The sequence below is a fragment of the Aspergillus fischeri genome, genomic scaffold, assembly GCF_000149645.3.
Source record: "Aspergillus fischeri NRRL 181 1099437636266 genomic scaffold, whole genome shotgun sequence".
Lineage (NCBI taxonomy): Eukaryota > Fungi > Ascomycota > Eurotiomycetes > Eurotiales > Aspergillaceae > Aspergillus > Aspergillus fischeri.
The window spans coordinates 2,260,822-2,278,945 of record NW_001509760.1 but is presented as its reverse complement, the minus strand read 5'-3'; the positions used below and the strand labels follow the sequence as shown (position 1 = coordinate 2,278,945).

At 49.6% G+C, this 18,124-nt stretch overlaps 8 protein-coding genes across 8 annotated transcripts, besides 1 other annotated feature; 4 read left to right on the top strand and 4 right to left on the bottom strand.

Moving 5' to 3' along the window:
* Positions 1 to 603: 603 nt before the first annotated feature.
* NFIA_054680 (uncharacterized protein) lies at positions 604 to 1,052 on the top strand (the record flags this gene model as incomplete). Its single annotated transcript, XM_001258018.1, has 2 exons — positions 604 to 771; positions 834 to 1,052. The coding sequence occupies 2 exons, from the start codon at positions 604 to 606 to the stop codon at positions 1,050 to 1,052; spliced, it is 387 nt and encodes a 128-aa protein (XP_001258019.1).
* A 234-nt stretch (positions 1,053 to 1,286) lies between these two features.
* On the bottom strand, positions 1,287 to 3,205 carry gpi16 (GPI-anchor transamidase subunit GPI16; the record flags this gene model as incomplete). Its single annotated transcript, XM_001258017.1, has 3 exons — positions 1,287 to 2,332; positions 2,390 to 2,784; positions 2,844 to 3,205. The coding sequence occupies 3 exons, from the start codon at positions 3,203 to 3,205 to the stop codon at positions 1,287 to 1,289; spliced, it is 1,803 nt and encodes a 600-aa protein (XP_001258018.1).
* A 502-nt stretch (positions 3,206 to 3,707) lies between these two features.
* NFIA_054660 (LUC7 domain-containing protein) lies at positions 3,708 to 4,670 on the top strand (the record flags this gene model as incomplete). The annotated part of the gene is made up of 3 exons (XM_001258016.1): positions 3,708 to 3,750; positions 3,819 to 4,150; positions 4,209 to 4,670. The coding sequence occupies 3 exons, from the start codon at positions 3,708 to 3,710 to the stop codon at positions 4,668 to 4,670; spliced, it is 837 nt and encodes a 278-aa protein (XP_001258017.1).
* A 625-nt stretch (positions 4,671 to 5,295) lies between these two features.
* On the bottom strand, positions 5,296 to 7,950 carry NFIA_054650 (putative PHD finger domain protein; the record flags this gene model as incomplete). Its single annotated transcript, XM_001258015.1, has 1 exon — positions 5,296 to 7,950. The coding sequence occupies one exon, from the start codon at positions 7,948 to 7,950 to the stop codon at positions 5,296 to 5,298; it is 2,655 nt and encodes an 884-aa protein (XP_001258016.1).
* An 887-nt stretch (positions 7,951 to 8,837) lies between these two features.
* On the top strand, positions 8,838 to 9,644 carry NFIA_054640 (uncharacterized protein; the record flags this gene model as incomplete). Its single annotated transcript, XM_001258014.1, has 1 exon — positions 8,838 to 9,644. The coding sequence occupies one exon, from the start codon at positions 8,838 to 8,840 to the stop codon at positions 9,642 to 9,644; it is 807 nt and encodes a 268-aa protein (XP_001258015.1).
* Positions 9,569 to 9,629: a microsatellite.
* A 394-nt stretch (positions 9,645 to 10,038) lies between the features above and the next one.
* On the bottom strand, positions 10,039 to 11,814 carry NFIA_054630 (FF domain protein; the record flags this gene model as incomplete). The annotated part of the gene is made up of 2 exons (XM_001258013.1): positions 10,039 to 11,693; positions 11,745 to 11,814. The coding sequence occupies 2 exons, from the start codon at positions 11,812 to 11,814 to the stop codon at positions 10,039 to 10,041; spliced, it is 1,725 nt and encodes a 574-aa protein (XP_001258014.1).
* A 362-nt stretch (positions 11,815 to 12,176) lies between these two features.
* Positions 12,177 to 13,182, top strand: pre9 (proteasome core particle subunit alpha 3; the record flags this gene model as incomplete). The annotated part of the gene is made up of 4 exons (XM_001258012.1): positions 12,177 to 12,200; positions 12,268 to 12,452; positions 12,518 to 12,936; positions 13,043 to 13,182. The coding sequence occupies 4 exons, from the start codon at positions 12,177 to 12,179 to the stop codon at positions 13,180 to 13,182; spliced, it is 768 nt and encodes a 255-aa protein (XP_001258013.1).
* Positions 13,183 to 14,501: 1,319 nt separating this feature from the next.
* Positions 14,502 to 14,837, bottom strand: NFIA_054610 (uncharacterized protein; the record flags this gene model as incomplete). Its single annotated transcript, XM_001258011.1, has 1 exon — positions 14,502 to 14,837. The coding sequence occupies one exon, from the start codon at positions 14,835 to 14,837 to the stop codon at positions 14,502 to 14,504; it is 336 nt and encodes a 111-aa protein (XP_001258012.1).
* Between the last annotated feature and the right edge of the window lie 3,287 nt (positions 14,838 to 18,124).

The following is an 18,124-nucleotide window of genomic DNA, read 5'->3' as shown; positions in this document are numbered from 1 at the left end:
GCATGTACGTTTTCCTTCCTAGCTGTTTCTCATGTCTCTATGATGGGTAGACCTCCGGAGAGGTTTTCTGATGTTTCTTTTCTCTTTTGACTCGAGTAATGATTGTCTTATACCACTGAATCGGAATGATCTTGTATGTACATACGCGCTAGATGTTACAAATTCGGCAGTCCATGCTATCCATGCACACTGCCTGACACGTACTATCTCACAGTCAAGATCTCACTACCAGCCTCCTAGATCTTCCAAGTCAATGTACCGGTTCGTCGTACGGAGTATGTGATGATTCAGCGAGGGTGGCGTGTACTAGCCAATGACCAAGGCGGGATGCGCTCACTATGAAATCATAGTTACTATGCAACTAGAACAGGACCCGATCGACAAGCAGATGGTCGATGAGGTATACAGCTTGACTCTTATATAAAGACGTTGTAGTCAAGATATTATCTGCAATATTCAACTTTGTTGAAATATTCAAATTCCAGGTACGTTCGCCATTGACCATACAACGGACCATCAAAACAATATATATCATTCCACATTGTATACTGACTCCAGTATAAAGACACGAGCAAAGAAATCAAAATCACAACAACCGTCACAATGGGAGACAGAACAGCCGACAACGCCGTCAACCACGAAAGAACCTCTACCCAGGGGGGTGCCAGCTCCAAACCCACACCCGCCAACAACGCAGGCGGTGGAAAGGGATGGGGCGACAAGGGCTTCTTCAAGGGAGGCACAGGCACAGAGGGACCGGGCCATCAGGCCGTAAGTTGATTCGAGGCGTACCTCACAAGCGCGGAGCACTGAACTGATGATTGGCGGTGTAGGCTACCAACCCCAAGTCATCGATGGGCGAGTTCCTGGGTCTGAGTTCGCAGAAGGGTGCTGCGAGCTCGAACTTTGAGCAGCGGGCGCAGGGAGCGTCTGAAATGACTGCCAAAGGTACATCGTGCGATACCGAGGATCATAGTTTCATGGAACATCGGCCTGGATGTCCTGAGACGCTGCCTGGGTGGTCGAAGACGAAGGGGGTTATGGATATGTGAGTTTTGCCAGGAGTTCACCTGCCTTGTGTCCGAGGAAAGATGGGTTGGTACTGACGTTTGAGCCTTTAGGTTGCATGGTCAAGGTAGATAGTGGTATGCTGGATTCGAGTTGGGAGTTGAGGGAGTTCTACGCATGTATTACGTGCTTTCTTTTCTTGTCGTGAATAAACATTATTTGCATGAATGTGAAAGGATCAACGAGGATACTAGAATCTGAGTATGCTATATTGTACACTATTCTACCTTCGATCTCTTTCCGCTGATACGATCTCGTAGAGCTACAATCTTCCCTAGCAGCCTGCCTTTCAGGGTTTGCGCGGTAAGCGCAGCAGCCTGATCAGCTGCGACAAAACGGCGGACCAGGAGATTGAAGATGCTTCCGAACGCAAGCGCAATCACGGTACTGGTCAAGATGATCACGTTGTACGGCATGCTGAAGTCGGGAGTCGGTAGCGGGAGGAGGAGGCTGGTGGTGCGCATGTAGATCGGAGTATCGTGAGCAATGGTGTTGCCGTTCGCGCTAGACAGTTTGATCACCGCAGGAGCGACGTTGAAGCCACGGTTGGCGTCCGGTGGATACTCGGTGTAGCGTAGGATTGCCTTCTCAAAGTCATAGGTGAGAGTGACGATGGAAGCAGCAGGCACAGAGAGTGCAAGTTCCAACTGTGTTCCTCTTTCTCTATCGATGGCCGGTCTGTAAAATGTCTCTTTCACAATGTGCGAGACGGGAACCGATCTAGTGGCTCCGTCGCGCCCTGTGATCGTCGCGCGTAATGTGTGGACATAGGGCCGCAAGAACCAGGGAAGAGTCTCAAAATAGATGAAGTCGACCGGATGCGCATCCGATGGGTTGTCAAAAATAATACGCATGCCACCTCTTTCTTGGCCATGGCCAACAATCGTGCGTTCCGCACTCAAAACCGGTTCATCCCGAGGGGCCAAGCTCGTGTGAGATTGCTCCGGGATCACCAAGTCAAATGTGCCGGATGGTTGCAAGGTAAAACAACGGGTGTATCCGTCGGGCCTTTTCGTCTCTTCCACTCCAGATGTGGTATATACCCCTTGCTCATGCGGCACCCGCAAACAGATTGCTTCTTCACCAGGACGTTGGCCTTCGTCAAGGGAACAGACGCCATTTAAAGTACGACCAAAGATCTCGTTCAAGCTCCAGCCTTTGCCCGAGCCTCTTTCCAGAGGATAACAGGTATCGTCTGAATGATAAGGCTTCGAATTGTCACAGTTCAACTGATCATTAGGAACAGGACGTGGAATCGGGTTGTCTAGGAGGGTCAGAAACTAATGTAGGTCAAAGTGAGAAAAGTAGTTTGACAACTCACCTCGAGGCCGTTTGGAGCGTTCAATGTCTAACACAATGTCTACTGTTTGCTCGATTTGCATGAGACACTCCCCGCCTTGAGGGCAGACGGGACGCACATCAACAGACATGCTCTGCCAGGAAGCATCAAATAGCTTGTGCCCATCCAGTAGACTAGAAACGCCAGCCTTGCCCTTGCAGGGAAGTAATTTCAGGAAGGGCGTCAGGTTCTCCGTGCAGACAACTTCTCCAGGAAGCGTTCCATGCAGCAAATGCAGGTCACTGGAGGGGGAATGATCCCCGATAGGCTCGAATGATACAACCGGTCGAGTCGTTCGAGTCGAATCAATAAAATTCAGCGATGCGCAGAACAAACCAGACAGTGACTGGGTCAAGGATATCCATCGGGCAAATGCGCTGGACGAAAGTCAGCTCCGTATACATCGCGAGGCCTTGTGTCTGGTCCACAGACTCACCTTTCGCTGTCCGGCGCATCAATCCATGCCCATAGCTCTACACCTGTATTTCCCTCCTTCGTCCCGTTCCAGGGACGTGTACCCCAGCTTTCAGCATCCCATCTCCCTGTTGTGAACCGAATATGTAGCTCCTTGGTGTGGGTGTGTTGTAGGATTTGGCCTAGAGCACGGGGGAAGTAGCGAAAATGCCGTTGATCAAAAGCCTCTTGCGAAGTATTGCCCCTGAAATTGAATGACGCTAGCAGGGAGGATTGAGGAAGCGGCTGCAGGACGAGAGCTTCATGGTAGTCCGATGCGGCGGAGGTGAAGGTCGCCAACGCGATCAGGAGGGACAGTAGGGGGAGAAAGGAGCGGACAACCATCACGTCATTCTTGCAGTCTAAAAGCCTCGAGATTCTATTGCGGTATGATCTTGACCTTTCCTAACTTCTCAGGGAGATCATTGAGTGGGGGTTGTGGTGCATCGAAGATGTTCGAGATGTCCCTGAGAGCTGGCCCTTTGAACTGATTGAGTTTAGTCTCTGGATTCTATATGACAAGGTGAGCACAAACTATTCGTACATGATCGATGTCTTGCATATTACTATTTTCTGAGGATAATTATATAAATAATATCATGAACATTAGATAATAGATTTTCAATAATTAAGTCCTCTCATCAATTAATTCTTGTTCATCTAGGAATCCTTCTATTGTATTGCTACGGAGCAGATGTACCTTAAGCTCACATAAGCGCAGCCGCGTTTAGCGCCACACCTCAGATAATCCTGGATCTTCATTCAGCATCACAATCGATACCATCGCCCAGTCAAGCAGATATTCCTTTCTTTCGCGCTCAATAGCTGTCGCCAGCTTTCCGTCATTATGGCAGCCGAACAAAGAAAGCTGCTTGAGCAGCTTATGGGAGGTAAATCATTGGACAATCTACAGATCTCAAATTATCTCTGAAACAAGCTGACGGAAATCTTCTCACAGCGGACCAGCTCATAGGTACCGGCGGCGGCTCTCGCAATGCGCAGCTTCAGATTACGGACCCTAAGGTCTGTCGCTCGTACCTGGTCGGAACTTGCCCGCATGACCTCTTCACCAATACCAAGCAAGACCTGGGCCCTTGTCCCAAGGTACATAGTGAAGGACTGAAGACGGAGTACGAGACCGCCTCAGCGGCCGAGAAGGCGAAATGGGGCTTCGAGTTCGATTACATGCGCGATATGCAGAAATATATCGACGATTGTGATCGCAGGATTGACTCCGCCCAGCGACGATTAGAGAAAACTCCCGATGAGATCAGACAGACAAACAACCTTGTAAGGGCGAAACACTTCCACCGAGCTATCCGTAGAACATTCACTGACCCTCAGACAGCTCAAACAAATCTCCGACCTCACAAAGACCATCAATACCGGTCTCCTTGAAGTTTCCGTCCTCGGTGAAACTGGTGCCGTGGCCCAAGCGCTTAACGAACTACACAAGATTCGCACTGCCAAACACCAAAAAGAGACCTGCGAGCGCGAACTTAAGAATCTCCAAGATACCTCCGGTCCATCCGGTCATCAGAAGCTGCAAGTTTGTGACGTCTGCGGTGCCTATCTGAGTCGTCTTGATAACGATCGCCGGTTGGCCGATCACTTCTTCGGCAAAATGCACATGGGTTATTCAGACATGCGCAAGACGTACAAAAAGCTCAGCGAAGAGCTCAAGGGGCGCCCACCTCCTGTCCGTCACCATGATGACGACGAAGGCGGTTGGGGTGGCCGCTCAGGTGGTGGACGAGGCCCACGTTATGGTGGTGGTGGCGGATACAGGAAACGAGGCGGACGGTGGTGATTGAGATGCCTACTGATCGTGGTTTCTTTCCAAGTATTCAGGCCGGAATTTGCATAGCGTAGGCGTTGATTATCTTTTCTTCATACCTAGGATTTGATGAATTGCAATATGTGGACGTGATAGGCTTGTTTACATGTCAATAAATAATGAACGCAACATAGCATAGCCATCATTCTATCTTTATATTAATCTGGCCCACATAGCAGGGGTATCGTTTGCGGAAGACGAATTAAATGATGCCATTGTGAATGTAGTAACTGGTTTATATTGACATAAATACTACTTGAACGCTGCTTCAGGTCTTTATCCACTGCGTCTGAGATATCAAGTCCCAAGAATCAGGTCTGGAAGATATTTGAAATTGATAACACCGAAAGAAGATTAATGATTGGTTGAGACTTGAGCTGAAACACAAAACTGCGATAAACTCCATGTAAAATAAAAGAGATCCGAGGATATCAAATTGCATAATCCATCCACAAGAGAACAAAGGGAAATCCGAATGCAACCCTAGGATATCCTTTACCGTCCAGCAACTTTTACCCTCAACCCGCCAAAAAGAGGAGCATATTCACACAAAGACATTAAAATGAAAGACCAACATCAGTTATATAATGGCCTGGACCTAGCTGGCGTTTTGCTGTGGACAATGTCCATTCGTTGTAGCTTGATATAACGCCTGCATTAACATCTCGTAATTTGAAGCCGCCTCTGGCTGTCGTAAGATAATGTCATGGACAACTCCCAGTTGGGAGACATCAGCATTCGGAGCCTGCTGGAGGAGTTGCTGAATTGCAGGAGCATTTGCCTGAGCACCAAGCACCTGCACTGCGGCGGCCATACCGGTGACAGGCATCTGACTATGTGGCTCTGGAGGTTGATACCCCTGGGACTGAGAAGCCGGTTGAGTTGGTAACTGCGGCTGCTGCGATTGCAGGGATTGTTGAGGCTGGGAAACATAGGAATTGAGGGTCGGAATTATGCCCGAGATAGCGGATGGCGGAGTGGGAGACATCTGCGACATCTGCCTCGGTCCAGGTGTCAGAAACTGCTGTTGCTGGGGTGTCGCTGCGACGGTGACAGGGCTTGCAAAAGACGCAGGCTCCTGACTTGGATGATGTGATGATGGCTGTACTGAAGAAGGATTCGATTCGCCGGTTTTGACTGCGAAGACCACCAATAGTACTCGCTCTGGAGTAGGGTCTTCAAGTGTATTGTTTTCCAAAAGCTCAATAAATTCGGGCTTCTTTGTGGATCCAGCTTCGATGGGAATAACGTAGGTATCCTTGACGGCTGGCAATGGATGTTTTCCGACAACACCGTATCGCTTCCGGTCTTGGAAATAGTTGAAGAGCTTGTCGAACCCTTTTTGATCTTTAGGAGATTCTGGGCGACTGATGGAGATGACTGAAACGTCCGTCGAGGAACTGAAACGCAAACCACAGAGATAATTGCTCGCCAGTTGAATGTCGATTCGCCCGTCGACCACCAAGGTCGACGGTGCAAGCTGACTCCACGGTATCCTGTCACTTAGTTCAGCTCCTCCAACATGCTTCGCTGAAGATGAGAAATCAGCCACCGGGTTCATGACAACCTTCCCACGCCAGATAATCGCCTCGTCGTTAAAGTCTTTCGGGGAATAGGGAGGCGATTCAGGTTCGACATCTTTCAACAACTTGTCAATCTCTGCATCAGCCTGGGCCTTGCCAGTCGGCAACATTTCACGTATGTGAGTTGAGACCTCTGGAAAGACTTGGTCATGATCAGCGGCGCCAGGAGAATGCACCGTAGGCCCATCTCGGGCCTTGGTGTCCGTCACTTTGGTGTCGATAGGTAGCGGTTTGGCAGCCCTTGGCGCACTGTCATCCGGCTGCTGATGAGCCTGGGGACTCGCCGGACTTTGATCTGAAGGGCTTGCGTCAACATCAGCCACGCTTCGGCGGGTCGGCGCTACCGAAAACACTGGCTCGCTGGCGACGGTTTGATTCTCATCTTCAATGAACTCTTCGCCTTTATGAGTTCGCCTTATTCGCGGACCTTGCTCCTCCACGATGATGTGCTGCCTCTCGGCCTCGCGCTTGATTTCGGCATCCTTCTGCTGAAGCTCCTCACTTGCCATATCCTGACTGCTCATCTTAGAGAGCGCATCTGGAAGCAAACTACCTACGAGCAGGCGATCCCGTAGAGAAGGATTCTTCTTTACGTTGAACAAGATCGTCCGCAGTTGTAATTTATAAGGTTCAGTGGGTTCTCCAGATCCTCCGCAAATATTCTGATACATAGCCTTCTCGATTGAAAAACCGAGCTGCTGCGCTATCTCTTTCGCCGATCTTCCCTCAGGTAATTTGAAAAACCCTTGCTTCTGTGCATCAGAAATTTGATCTACAAATAACTTGACTAGAGCACTGGCAGCACTTCTTCTTGCTGGGTTTGAGATCTCGTCCAAAGTGCCCGATTCCTGCGTCGCAGTTTTTTCAGAAACGGAGCTTTGGCGCGAAGGAGGAGCATTCGAATCTTCCTTCGCCGGAGCAGGCTTGTCGTTGAGAGGAGTCACTGAATCAGCTGCTGAGGTCGTCTTTATTTGCTTCGGTTTTGGTCCCTGCTGGTAGACATTATCAGCTGTCACGATTTTCAAACAGTAATAGTCAAGTCTCACCGTATCGGAGGTCGCAGCCTCTTGATGTACCTCGAATTTCCTCTTCTGAGTGCTCGCTGGGCGGGCATCTGGAACGTCACCGTTCTTCTCCGGGACGGGGGTCACAACGGGCGGAGGGGCCAGTGGAACAGGAGTCTGAGCGGGCGTGGCAGAAGCCGCTTTGTTGCGGGCTGGGGTGCCTATATCCGGTTTGGGCTCGCTTGGCCGGCCCTTTCTACCACCTTTCCTGCCTTTCCTGCGACGTGCGGCCTTCTTTTCTTCTGCCTGCTGGCGTCTCTTCTCGGCTACTTCCTCCCAAGGCTTCTCACCGCGCGCAATCTTGTCCAAGAGAACTTTATGATTCTCAGGTCGGCATAGTTCACAGAAGTATTCGTCGGGCTCCTCGCCTTTCGCAAATGTGAGGCCCATGCAGTCATTGTGTTGCCAGGCGGAGCACTGGTCACAGCAGATCATATCTCGTTCAATGTCTTCCTCCTCTTCATATTCTCCGCAAATACATCGAATGATTTCTTCTTCTTCACTGACGGCAGGCGTCGGCTCGACGGAGGGTTTCGGGGGCTTTTCAGATTTATCCTTCGATTGAGCTTTCGCTTTCGATTTCTTCGCAGGTGTCTCGGTTACCATATCTAGGTTTTTGTGTTGACCTTTCGTAGAGCGTCCAGAGCGTCGCGGTTCTTCTGATCTCAGCAGTTAGCGAGCTATTCAGTCACGGTTCGGGGGTCGCATCCAGTCGCCACAACCTCAGTTGAGGTGACGCCACGCTCACAAAAGAAGTACTATAGGCTTACCAGTCATGATGGGCATGTGATATGGCAAAGGATCTCTGAATATCTACAGCACGTGGTAGGATAGGTGTTATTCCAATGACAAGTTGTGCAGGCCACCCACAGCTGGCTTTCTACGGCATCCGAGGGGCTAAAGTAATACGCAGGGGAAAAGACTGGACAGTGGCACTGTTGCCTGGCCCACACAGGTATTACTTGATCCTCCAAAAGACTGTCCCTGCTTTATTTTACCGAAGAACGCGTGCGAACCCAATTGTAGCAGCAAGCTGGGTGTGGGCCTTTGGAGGCTTCTGGCGCGCCGACTTCTAGCGTGAGGAGTCGCGTGAGTATCGTCCTGCACGGAGAGTTCCCTGAAACTAGTGGATCTGGTGATGGCAACCAAAAATATTGCTGGTCGCGACAGTAGTTCGTATAAAATTCGGCGTTGCAAAAAACGGCAAAGGATGAAAATGTGATGAGAGAGTGGGTTGAGGGAAGGAATGAAGGAGAGGAGATGTCGTGTTACTTGTAGTGAGTAATCAGGCACGTGACTGAGGCTCGGTGGGGAGAGCTCTTGGCAGACGCCAGTCGCTTTCCGTCGCGTAAAGTAGTTTTCGATGTCGTGAAAGCTTCTCCGGATCCCCACATCTTGACAACCACGCTTAACAACACAACTTTGTCGATCTTACTGAAGCACTCTCAGAAATCTATTGTACTCACTTTTCCCCTGTTAGTCTATCTACTGGGATGGCAGATGTTCGCTCGTTACTTCGAAGTGAGCTTGCTGCTCGGAAGGGCGCACCGCAAGCAGGAAGTACCGGTAATCGAGTTACCAAGAAGCGGAAGGTCGATATCACGGATGACTTGACGCGAAAAAAGATGAGGCCCGGCGAAAAAAGCGCAGATCCCCTATCACCGACAGTACATACTGTGCAGCGACCAAGCGCCCAGGCGATCGATGAAGTGGAGGATGTTGAACAACGAGAACAAGAAACTGCTAGCCTGGAACTTCCGCCGGACTCGAAAGCCTCCCAAGAGCAGACCCAGGCACAGTCTGAGCCGTTGCTCGAATCGAATACACCTCAAGCTATCGATGAGGACGAATGGGCAGCATTTGAGCGTGATGTGGTGGCGCCAACTCGTATGCCCCAGGCACCTGCTGCAGTTGCTGCTGCAGCGACGATATCGGCCGCGCCCATGTCGGCCGAGCAACTGGCTGCCCAGCAAGAGGCAGAAAAGGGAACGTCAATACAAGCACGTGAAGCTGAGATCGAAGGGGAACGAGAGGACGCGGCGCGGTTCTTGGAGGATGAATTTGATGAAATGGAGCAGCTTGAAGAACGGATTAGGCGGTTGAAGCATAAGAGGGAAGAATTGAGACAGAAACGAGCCAAGGAAGCTTCAGAGATCCCTCAGACAGAAGGATCGTCATCCGGGAAAACACAAGGGGAACAGCAGATTGATGAGACTAAACAAAGCGACGAAGAAGGAAACGATGACGATGACGACGATGATGTGGATGACGATGACTGGGACAACTGGAGATTTAGGTAATGATGAAATTGAGATCAGCAGTGGTTTTGGGAACGGCGCCATTTCATAAAGGGAGGTCTGAACTCTTCACATTTACATTGATACCCCATACATCGAGCCATGAGCTATATGGATACTCTACAATGACTTATGATCCTTTCCTCGGTGCCATCTCTGTCGATGGGTGGCTTAAAAAATGTTGTTTTTACTGGCTCTACAGGTAATAATGAAGGCAATTCACAGGAGATATTCCTGTCACTCGTTGAGGCTTCAGCCGCGTCTCCACGGCTGCGTCGAAGAATGAAGAAATCGGCCAGATTTGGAACTAGTATCTATCTGCCTTGAGTCTTCATGAAAATTTAATTTTTGATTATAGTTAAAGACCGAGTAGATCATCTCCGGAGCACATCTCATGTCAAGAAGCTTCACGGCTCTTCTCCTGAGGTACTTTCACCGAGTCTTGGTTTTCGGCTTCCAGGTAGCTCCTGATACCTTCCTTTCTAACTCTCATAGCTTCCTGGACCTCCGCCTCACCTTCTCTGAGGAGGTGCCTCCCGCGGACAAGATCGCTTTGTTGCTTTCTTTTCTCCTCCTGAACTCGTTTCTCGCGTTCAGCTAGAGCCCTTTCGCGCTTCTCACGCTCCAGTCTATTCCTGTTTAGTGCCTCAAGCTGATCTGCAGTCATATCCTGCTCTGGCGGCGGTGGCAAAGTAGAGATATAGGCCTCGAGTAATGGGTCGCGCACTTTTGGCGGCAATGAGATATATCTCAGGTCGGTGATAATTGGTGAAGGAAGAGCTTCTAGATTCGATGATCGGTTGAGCTCTTGTAATGGTACTGATTTCAGCAAGGCCGAGAAATCAGACTTTCGGGTGCTTTCAGGTAGCTTTAATCGCGAGATCAGGTCTCGATAGAGTTTCTCACGGTCTTTGTCTGATAGTTGTGAATCTTTCATCTCGGGCTCTTTCCTGTACTTGCGTTTGAATTCAGGCCAGTAAAGCTTGGGAGTCGCGTGCTCCTGGAGGAAAGCGAGATATCGGATACGAGGATCCTTCCTTTCCTGCTTCTCTTTCTGTTCTTTCAGCTGCTGTATACGATCACGGCTCCAACTAGACCAGGCCTCTCGGCGTGCCTTCATGTTCGGCAAAACAGTATAGCGGCTGTCCTCTATTATGCGGCCTTCTTCGATGATTTTCTCCCACGTAGAATAGGGATTTATGTGATAGTCGTCGAGGAGGTCACGGAAAAGCGCTGTAGCATCTTCCTCAGTAAGTGGCAACCCTTCTGCGCCCTCCTCCCAGCCTTCCTGACCAGGTTCGCCGTATTCTCCCGGATCCAAACCGTATTCTTCTCCCATTGCTGCGAGCTGATACTCGATATCTTCCTCAGTGAATTCTAAGGGTTGCTGTTGGTCGTTGGTGTCTTCGGTCTTCGGCCGTTTCGAGGGTTGATCATCCTCGTCCTCGCTATCAGTCACCTCAACTTCTTCGTACTCATCGCTGTCTTCCATCGCATGGGCGGCTGTACCAGGATCCCGTACGCTACCAGGTCCCTCTGAAGGGCGAACTTCGTCCAATATTTCCTTCCCCTTTTCTCCGGATTCCTCAGCTTCTTCGGAACGAGCCTTCTGTTCCCTCTTCTCTCTTTTCAAACGATCATACTCCACCACTCCTTTCATTACTGCCGGAGGAAATTTCCAGAAACTTTCGTTCGTCTCAGGGTTGTGAACGAATCTTCTCCCCAGCCTCGTCTTCACAAGCACCCACGGCTCGCACCCGGGTATCGCGTGTTTCGATTTCGGCCTATCCTCGGGCCTTCGATTGTTGCGGTCGCGGAACCCTTTTCCACCTCGAAATCCACCCCTAGAATGACCATGATGAGGAAGCCCACGGGTCTGGTCGCCGAAGGCAAATCCTTCGGGCGCATACGGCGTGGAAGAGAAAGGGGGAAGAGTGTCTGGAGTAACAAAAGGAACTTGGGCGGGCGCGGCGGGTTGCGATTGAACAGGAAGCGGCTGCGGTCTTGTGTATGTAGATTGCTTCGTCTCTGCGTTGTAATAATAGAGATGTCCTAATTATAGTCAGTGGCTTGAGCTCTAAAGATTGCAATAAGGAAACTAACCTGAAGGAGCTCTATGTTCTGTCCACCCCGGTGGTAATGGAGGAGGGGGAGTGTAGGTAGATTTGAGCATTCTGATCACTACTGTCTGGGCCACGATGAAGCTATGTAGGAATCGTCAATGCTGATATTAGAAAGACATAGTCGTAAGGCGTGGAATGTCCTAATTGCAAAATTTCATAAGAAATCTGAAATGGTTTTGCCAGTCGATGGAGCTTCGTCTGCGCCGGGAGATCTAGAAGTGGTCCGAGCTTGGCAGCGGACCGGCAGGACGCGCCAGGGCGAGTTTGCCTGGTCACTTGGAGCTCACCTTGCCCGCTCACCTAGCTTAGGTACATCACAGCTCCATACCCTTCCTACAGCACTCTCTCGCCCTATCTACTTCATTTATCTTCTGATTTCTCTCATTGTCATATTCTCTAGACATACTGCAAAATGTCACGGAGATATGATTCCAGGGTACGACCATTCCGACATTCCGTCATTCCGTCACTTGCTCCAGCTAACCCATTTATGCCCCATGTAGACAACCATCTTCTCCCCCGAAGGTCGACTTTATCAAGTGGAGTATGCGCTCGAAGCTATTTCACATGCTGGTACAGCTCTAGGGATCTTGGCAAAGGATGGAATCGTCCTTGCTGCGGAGAAAAAGGTGACCAGCAAGCTGCTAGAGCAGGACACATCTGCAGAGAAGCTCTACACACTGAACGAGTACGCTATTCCCAACGGAGAGAATGTTTCTCTTCTCCTCTACTCCGTTACTGATTCATTACTAGTAACATGATCTGCGCAGTTGCCGGTATGACTGCAGACGCCAATATTCTCATCAACTATGCCCGACAAGCCGCTCAACGCTACCTCCTCACTTACGGCGAAGAAATTCCCTGCGAGCAACTTGTTCGTCGATTGTGTGACCTGAAACAAGGGTACACCCAGCACGGTGGTCTCCGTCCCTTCGGTGTCTCGTTCATCTACGCAGGTTACGATCCTCTGAGAGAATTCCAACTGTACCAGAGCAACCCCAGCGGAAACTATGGCGGTTGGAAGGCCACTAGTGTGGGAGCAAATAACGCGAGCGCCCAAAGTCTGCTCAAGCAAGATTACAAGGAGGACTGCGACCTGAAGGAAGCGTGTGCCATGGCCGTCAAGGTCTTAAGCAAGACAATGGACTCGACAAAGCTGAGCAGTGAAAAGAGTAAGTGGCCCGCAATGATTTTATCGTGTTCAGTTCATGACGATCGCATTCAATATGCGTAATCTATTTCCACATCGTTGGCTGACTGATGTCCTTACCTACCCAGTCGAATTCGCAACGGTGGGAAAGACCAAGGAAGGGAAGATCTACCACCATCTGTGGAATGCGGACGAGATCAATGCTTTACTGAAGGAACATGGTTTGGCCAAGGTCGACGATGAGCCCGAGGCTGGTGATATCAAATAACTTACGAGACAATGCTCCCTTTCGGTAATTTCGTCATACAAATTAGGTTCTGATATTTCAAATTCCCAAAAATGAAAAATTTGAGCCTGGTAGCCATAACATTTACACAGGATGTTGCAAGTGCTGGTGAAAGACCCCGAGAACACATAGGTGTTGTCTCTGGCCCACTGTTGCATTGAAGTTGCACTGACATTGTATGGTGGTGACGTGGCAAGCAACCCCCTGGGGTTCAATAAACCATTATTATAACTCCAACGCTTCTCCTCGCACGAATTCTCGCAATCTGATGCAGCCCGTTATGGACGATGACCTGACGGAATGGTCCACGTAGTCTCCCTTCAAGTTGTCTGATCCGAGCGCTTGATTAATCCATTCTAAATAGCCCATGCTCAGCAGAGCCCTCAAATATGACAGCGCGCCCCCTAAAAAGCGTCGATTGTTCAAACAAAGACAAAGCCGTGCAAAAGATGCGCGGATTCAGCAGATGTCGTCTCAACGAAATTTGACGGAGCAGAGTATATCTGGTCCTGGTTCTCTATCATCGGAGAGAGAAGGTTGGGCAACCATGAGAGCCCACCACACTAGACGAAGCCATCGATGTACAAACACAGGGAGAAGACCATGGAGTTTGAACACCCTGTCTGGCACTTGGGTCAATGGAGTTTGTTATTGCTTCTAGTTAAGCGACAAAGACCAGAACCGCTTCAAAAGGAAAGAGGGCTAACCAGATATAGGTAACTCACGTGAGTATATATATAACATTGGACAAAGCTGCGGGGTATCGATTCTCATTCCCTGGCAGCTTGCTATTCGAAACCAAGCTTCGGAAACAAAGTCATATTCAAGGAACATCTGTGGCAGACAGACGTACATTTAACACGGCGAGTCAAGATAAAATGACCACAGTAGATATTACAACCGTCCTAGTTCCTACTGGTGGAGCTGGGTGAACCGCTCATCGGGAACGCAGGCGCTTATGAGTTGGGGGTTCTTCAGGCTACGTTCCCGTTCCTGCAACATCTCAAGGGAATGCATTTTATTATTGGAAGACTATGACTTAGATACATTAAGTCTGCAGTCGTCAAGTCTTTTCCTCCAACCATCGTGTGGATCTCCCCGACTTCTGAATCGGTTCGAAACGATGATGCTGTCAAACCACAGTCAGAGTGGCACCTGCTTGAGAGAGCAGTTGATGGACCAAAGCATAAGCGACAAAATAAAGGCTTTGCAACAGAGGGAATCTTGAAACAAGAAACGGAACCACCAAAAAGGCCAAAAATGCCTCTCCCTAGACGCCATTGAGCTCGGGCATCTTACTTTCACGAGAGTGCTTTTCTTCGGTCTTCTCGTTCTCTCTGCAACTGGCAAATTTCTTTCTCCAGTTCCATTATGAGCTTTTGCGATCGATCAATGGAGGCCACGAGTGTTCCTCCTTCGCGTTTCCATCTGGTCAGACGTTCCAACTCGGCGTTTCGCCGCCGGTACTTGGTTTCGATCTTGTCGCAGAGCCGACATTTTGCCGTCTCATACTCAGTCATATTGACGAGCCTCATGCCACATGTTTCGCCCGTTCGGTACTCATAGTTGCAACGGTGAGCAAAGCTGGTCCAGCTCCAGTCTCCGCACGCAAATCTCTTTTGGTTGTAGAAGCACATGCCTATCAGATCCGTCAACGGAGTCCAGTCTGGGGTACTGATCAAACTCACTTGCCCGTCCGGGATCGTTGTTTCAGCTTTTTCGATATATTTGATTGGTCCAATTTGAGGGCCCTACCACTATGCACTATATGATAGGCCACAAATCAAGATGGCCAATTGAGGAACGAAAACAATATAAGAAGCTGAAACGCTTGATATCAAGAAGAAAGCTTTATCACTTATGAGATTCTCTGATGTTGCCAGGTCTGAAACTAACAGTGATTGAAACTCCATATAGACGAGGGACTGAAGGACCCTATTTATGTTTCGTGAGATCTACCATGTTACAGTTCAGCTAGTTCCCTATTGTACGTGTCCATCCAGTCCATCGTCAATCAGGGAACTCGCTCAGCACACAATGGCTTATCGAATCCGGCGAAGTATCATCGCATCCGCATCACTCACCTCGGATCACCCTTGCGGTTGGCTGTGATGGCTTCGCCAAAGCAGTGGGGTCGCAATAAAATGCTCAAATGGACCCTCCATGGGGCAATGGCAATGAGCGATTGCTTCATGGTGCATGCATCTTGTTGTCGTGGCCGTCTCTTTTCTTCTTCGGGCTTGAACTGAAAGTTCGAAAATGCCTCATTCAATATCATTCCGTCATCCAGATTGGGTCACCGTTACTGCCTTGGCTACTCGGTTGATTCCCCGCTTCATTCAGGTAAATACATTCCATATCAAGCCGTCCTTGCGAACCAAGCACTTCCTTTTCCGTCTCCTTGAATCAGACCTCCTGCATGCATGAGCTGTCTCGTGCCAACTATGGTGCCGTCTTGCCATCAAACTTTGGCTACGTCCAGGACGCACCTCGCATTCTATGAGCGTGATGCGGGCTTCCATTTCTCGGTATACTAGCCCGGTCTATCCGATCCAAGCACAAGAATTCATCAGGAAAACTCACAACCAATCGATTTTAAGCCTTCTCGAAAGCTTTGCTATGGACTCGGGACAAAAGTCAAACTTGGTGGCTTGCAAAGTAACACGCCCATGAAGTACTATTTCCGTCTCTCTTTCTCTCTTTTGCTCATTTTTTCTTGTCGACCAGTGTCTTCAATGCCCGTAGCCTGTCTTTCTCCGGCTACACTGTCCATACAATGGTTCTTCAATCTATCCGCTGCAGGGGTATCATGCGTTGAGTCTACAGATGTCTTCTGGATTTCGCGTCCTCCCATTTCATTGTTGCAGCCCAGGGTTGTCACTTTCCTAGTGGCAAAAGACGCGTCACTAAAGGATATCGGTTGGCATTCATTGCACCATTGCCATTAGGTCTTGAGGCTGATGGTGATGAAAGTGGTATGATAAACTTCAGTTTTTTGCAGGGATGCGTTTCTTTCAGCTGATCTCTTACATCTGCAGACGAGTAATCCTCCATTTGCCTCCACCCGTGTGCAGGCTGTGGCTTCATCCGCTTGCCTTCCTCGTCCCAGGTGATAGGGCATTACTTGATCCGTTGAGCATGGCAGGAACTGACCGTGGCACGGTGCACACACTGTCCATATCCATGCATCTGCGCTAGAGCTCAGAGTCTCTCTGACGTGGCATCCTTCGTCTGGCCCAGAGATATGAATTCATGTACGTTGAGACCACTGTGGGTGCTCCAAAGTCGAGACCATCAATTCGCAACTCTGGATTACAGCTCGGGGAACTGGTCTCGTCTGCCTCCATTCGGAAAAGCCTGGGTACCACCTTAGGAACTCCACTTACCCGAACATCCTAGGCCGCCTTCTAATGCAATCAATTTCAGCCTGGTTTTCTTTATTCTGGTCTGGGATCGTCGGACAGCTTCATTTGATGATCCCTGAGTTGAGGGCTCGAGCAATGGATCCAGGCTGGGATATCGGTTGCCAGCTCAGCGGTCGTCAAGTGCTGCCTTGGTAGCCGCAATGACTGCAGGGAAAGCCCAGTATGCTACTGTGGGAGGACCGACCAAGCCTACCTCCAAAACGCGTTTTGCCACCTTTCTAAGAACGGTTTACACATCTTCTACTGTAGCATGCTATGATTTCAAAAGCAAGGATCAGGCTGAGCTAGTCTAGCATCGGTCCTTGCTAGCCAGCCAAAGTTCCTCTCTCATGCGGGATTCTGACCCGGCTAACACAGTTGGCGTTGATGAAATCGTCAGTACGAGCCTCCGGATGCCCAGTGAATACATCCCGTCAATGTCAAAATTGAATTTTACGACACACATGTACTTCCCATCATGCCGAGTTCGTCCAGTCCCGTGATCATAAAGCCGACGGAGGCTCCTGCACATTCAGGGAGCGGGCTTTTTGCAGGTAGCAAATGGAAGCCCTTATCCTCAGCAGGAAATTTTAAGGTAAGGGTGCATTTCTGCCGTGTTATACCTACGTGAATGTATTGGCTAATAGTGGGAAGCATGCGAAAAGCCATCATTCGACTGCGTCCAATCAGTGCTCTGCAGTCGCTGGCAGTTTATGCAGCTAAAAGAACACCCTAGGTAGGTGCCGGCTGCACAATTAGAGCCCAGACTGTCTGAGTCGAAACATGATTGGCCTACAAGCAGGACAGCGCCAATTGAACATTAATACCTAGATGCTAGGTCGCATATGCAAGTTGCCTCGTGCAAGTGTCCACTTAGGTACTTTCGTTCAAATTCAGACAGCCTTGAACTGGACATGTCAGTGCTGTTCTCCCGTTCGGCCCGTGAGAAGAGGAGCTGTTGTCTACTCCAGTCAAGAGGCCTAGTCGGCACCCCGCGCAGCTTATGCTCGAGAGGGGGAGTGATCGCAACTAACGCCTAGTGATGTCGATATGCAAGCAACCCCAGGGTCTTCGGCGGTTCTTCATTTTCCGAAAGTGGGCTTGAAGTAATCAATACCGGAGCCTGACGTGTCTGCGGAGACGCATGAGCGTACAGAACCCCTAGAAAGTTACGATAACTTCGTCTCTTGCATCTGGTATTGCTCAGATGATATTTCCAACGGATTGACGTGGCTGAACAGGTTGGACTTTTATCGAGTCATCGTCTCGCCAATCGTAGGTGCGTCGTAGTCTCGTTGCGCGAAGGAATCATTCATCTCCCTACTTAGCTACGCTAGGTAGGACTAGATTGACGAAGACTGACTGAACAGTTGTGCTCCTACTTTGGTCAATCTATCCTTCTTTTTCGGTAGATCATATCACCTGACAAGAAATCGATTGCTGCGCTAGTCCATGTAGCTTGCTTGAATATGACCAATGGCAAAAAGAAAGATGTAGCTCTTCAAAGAATAGGGCAACAT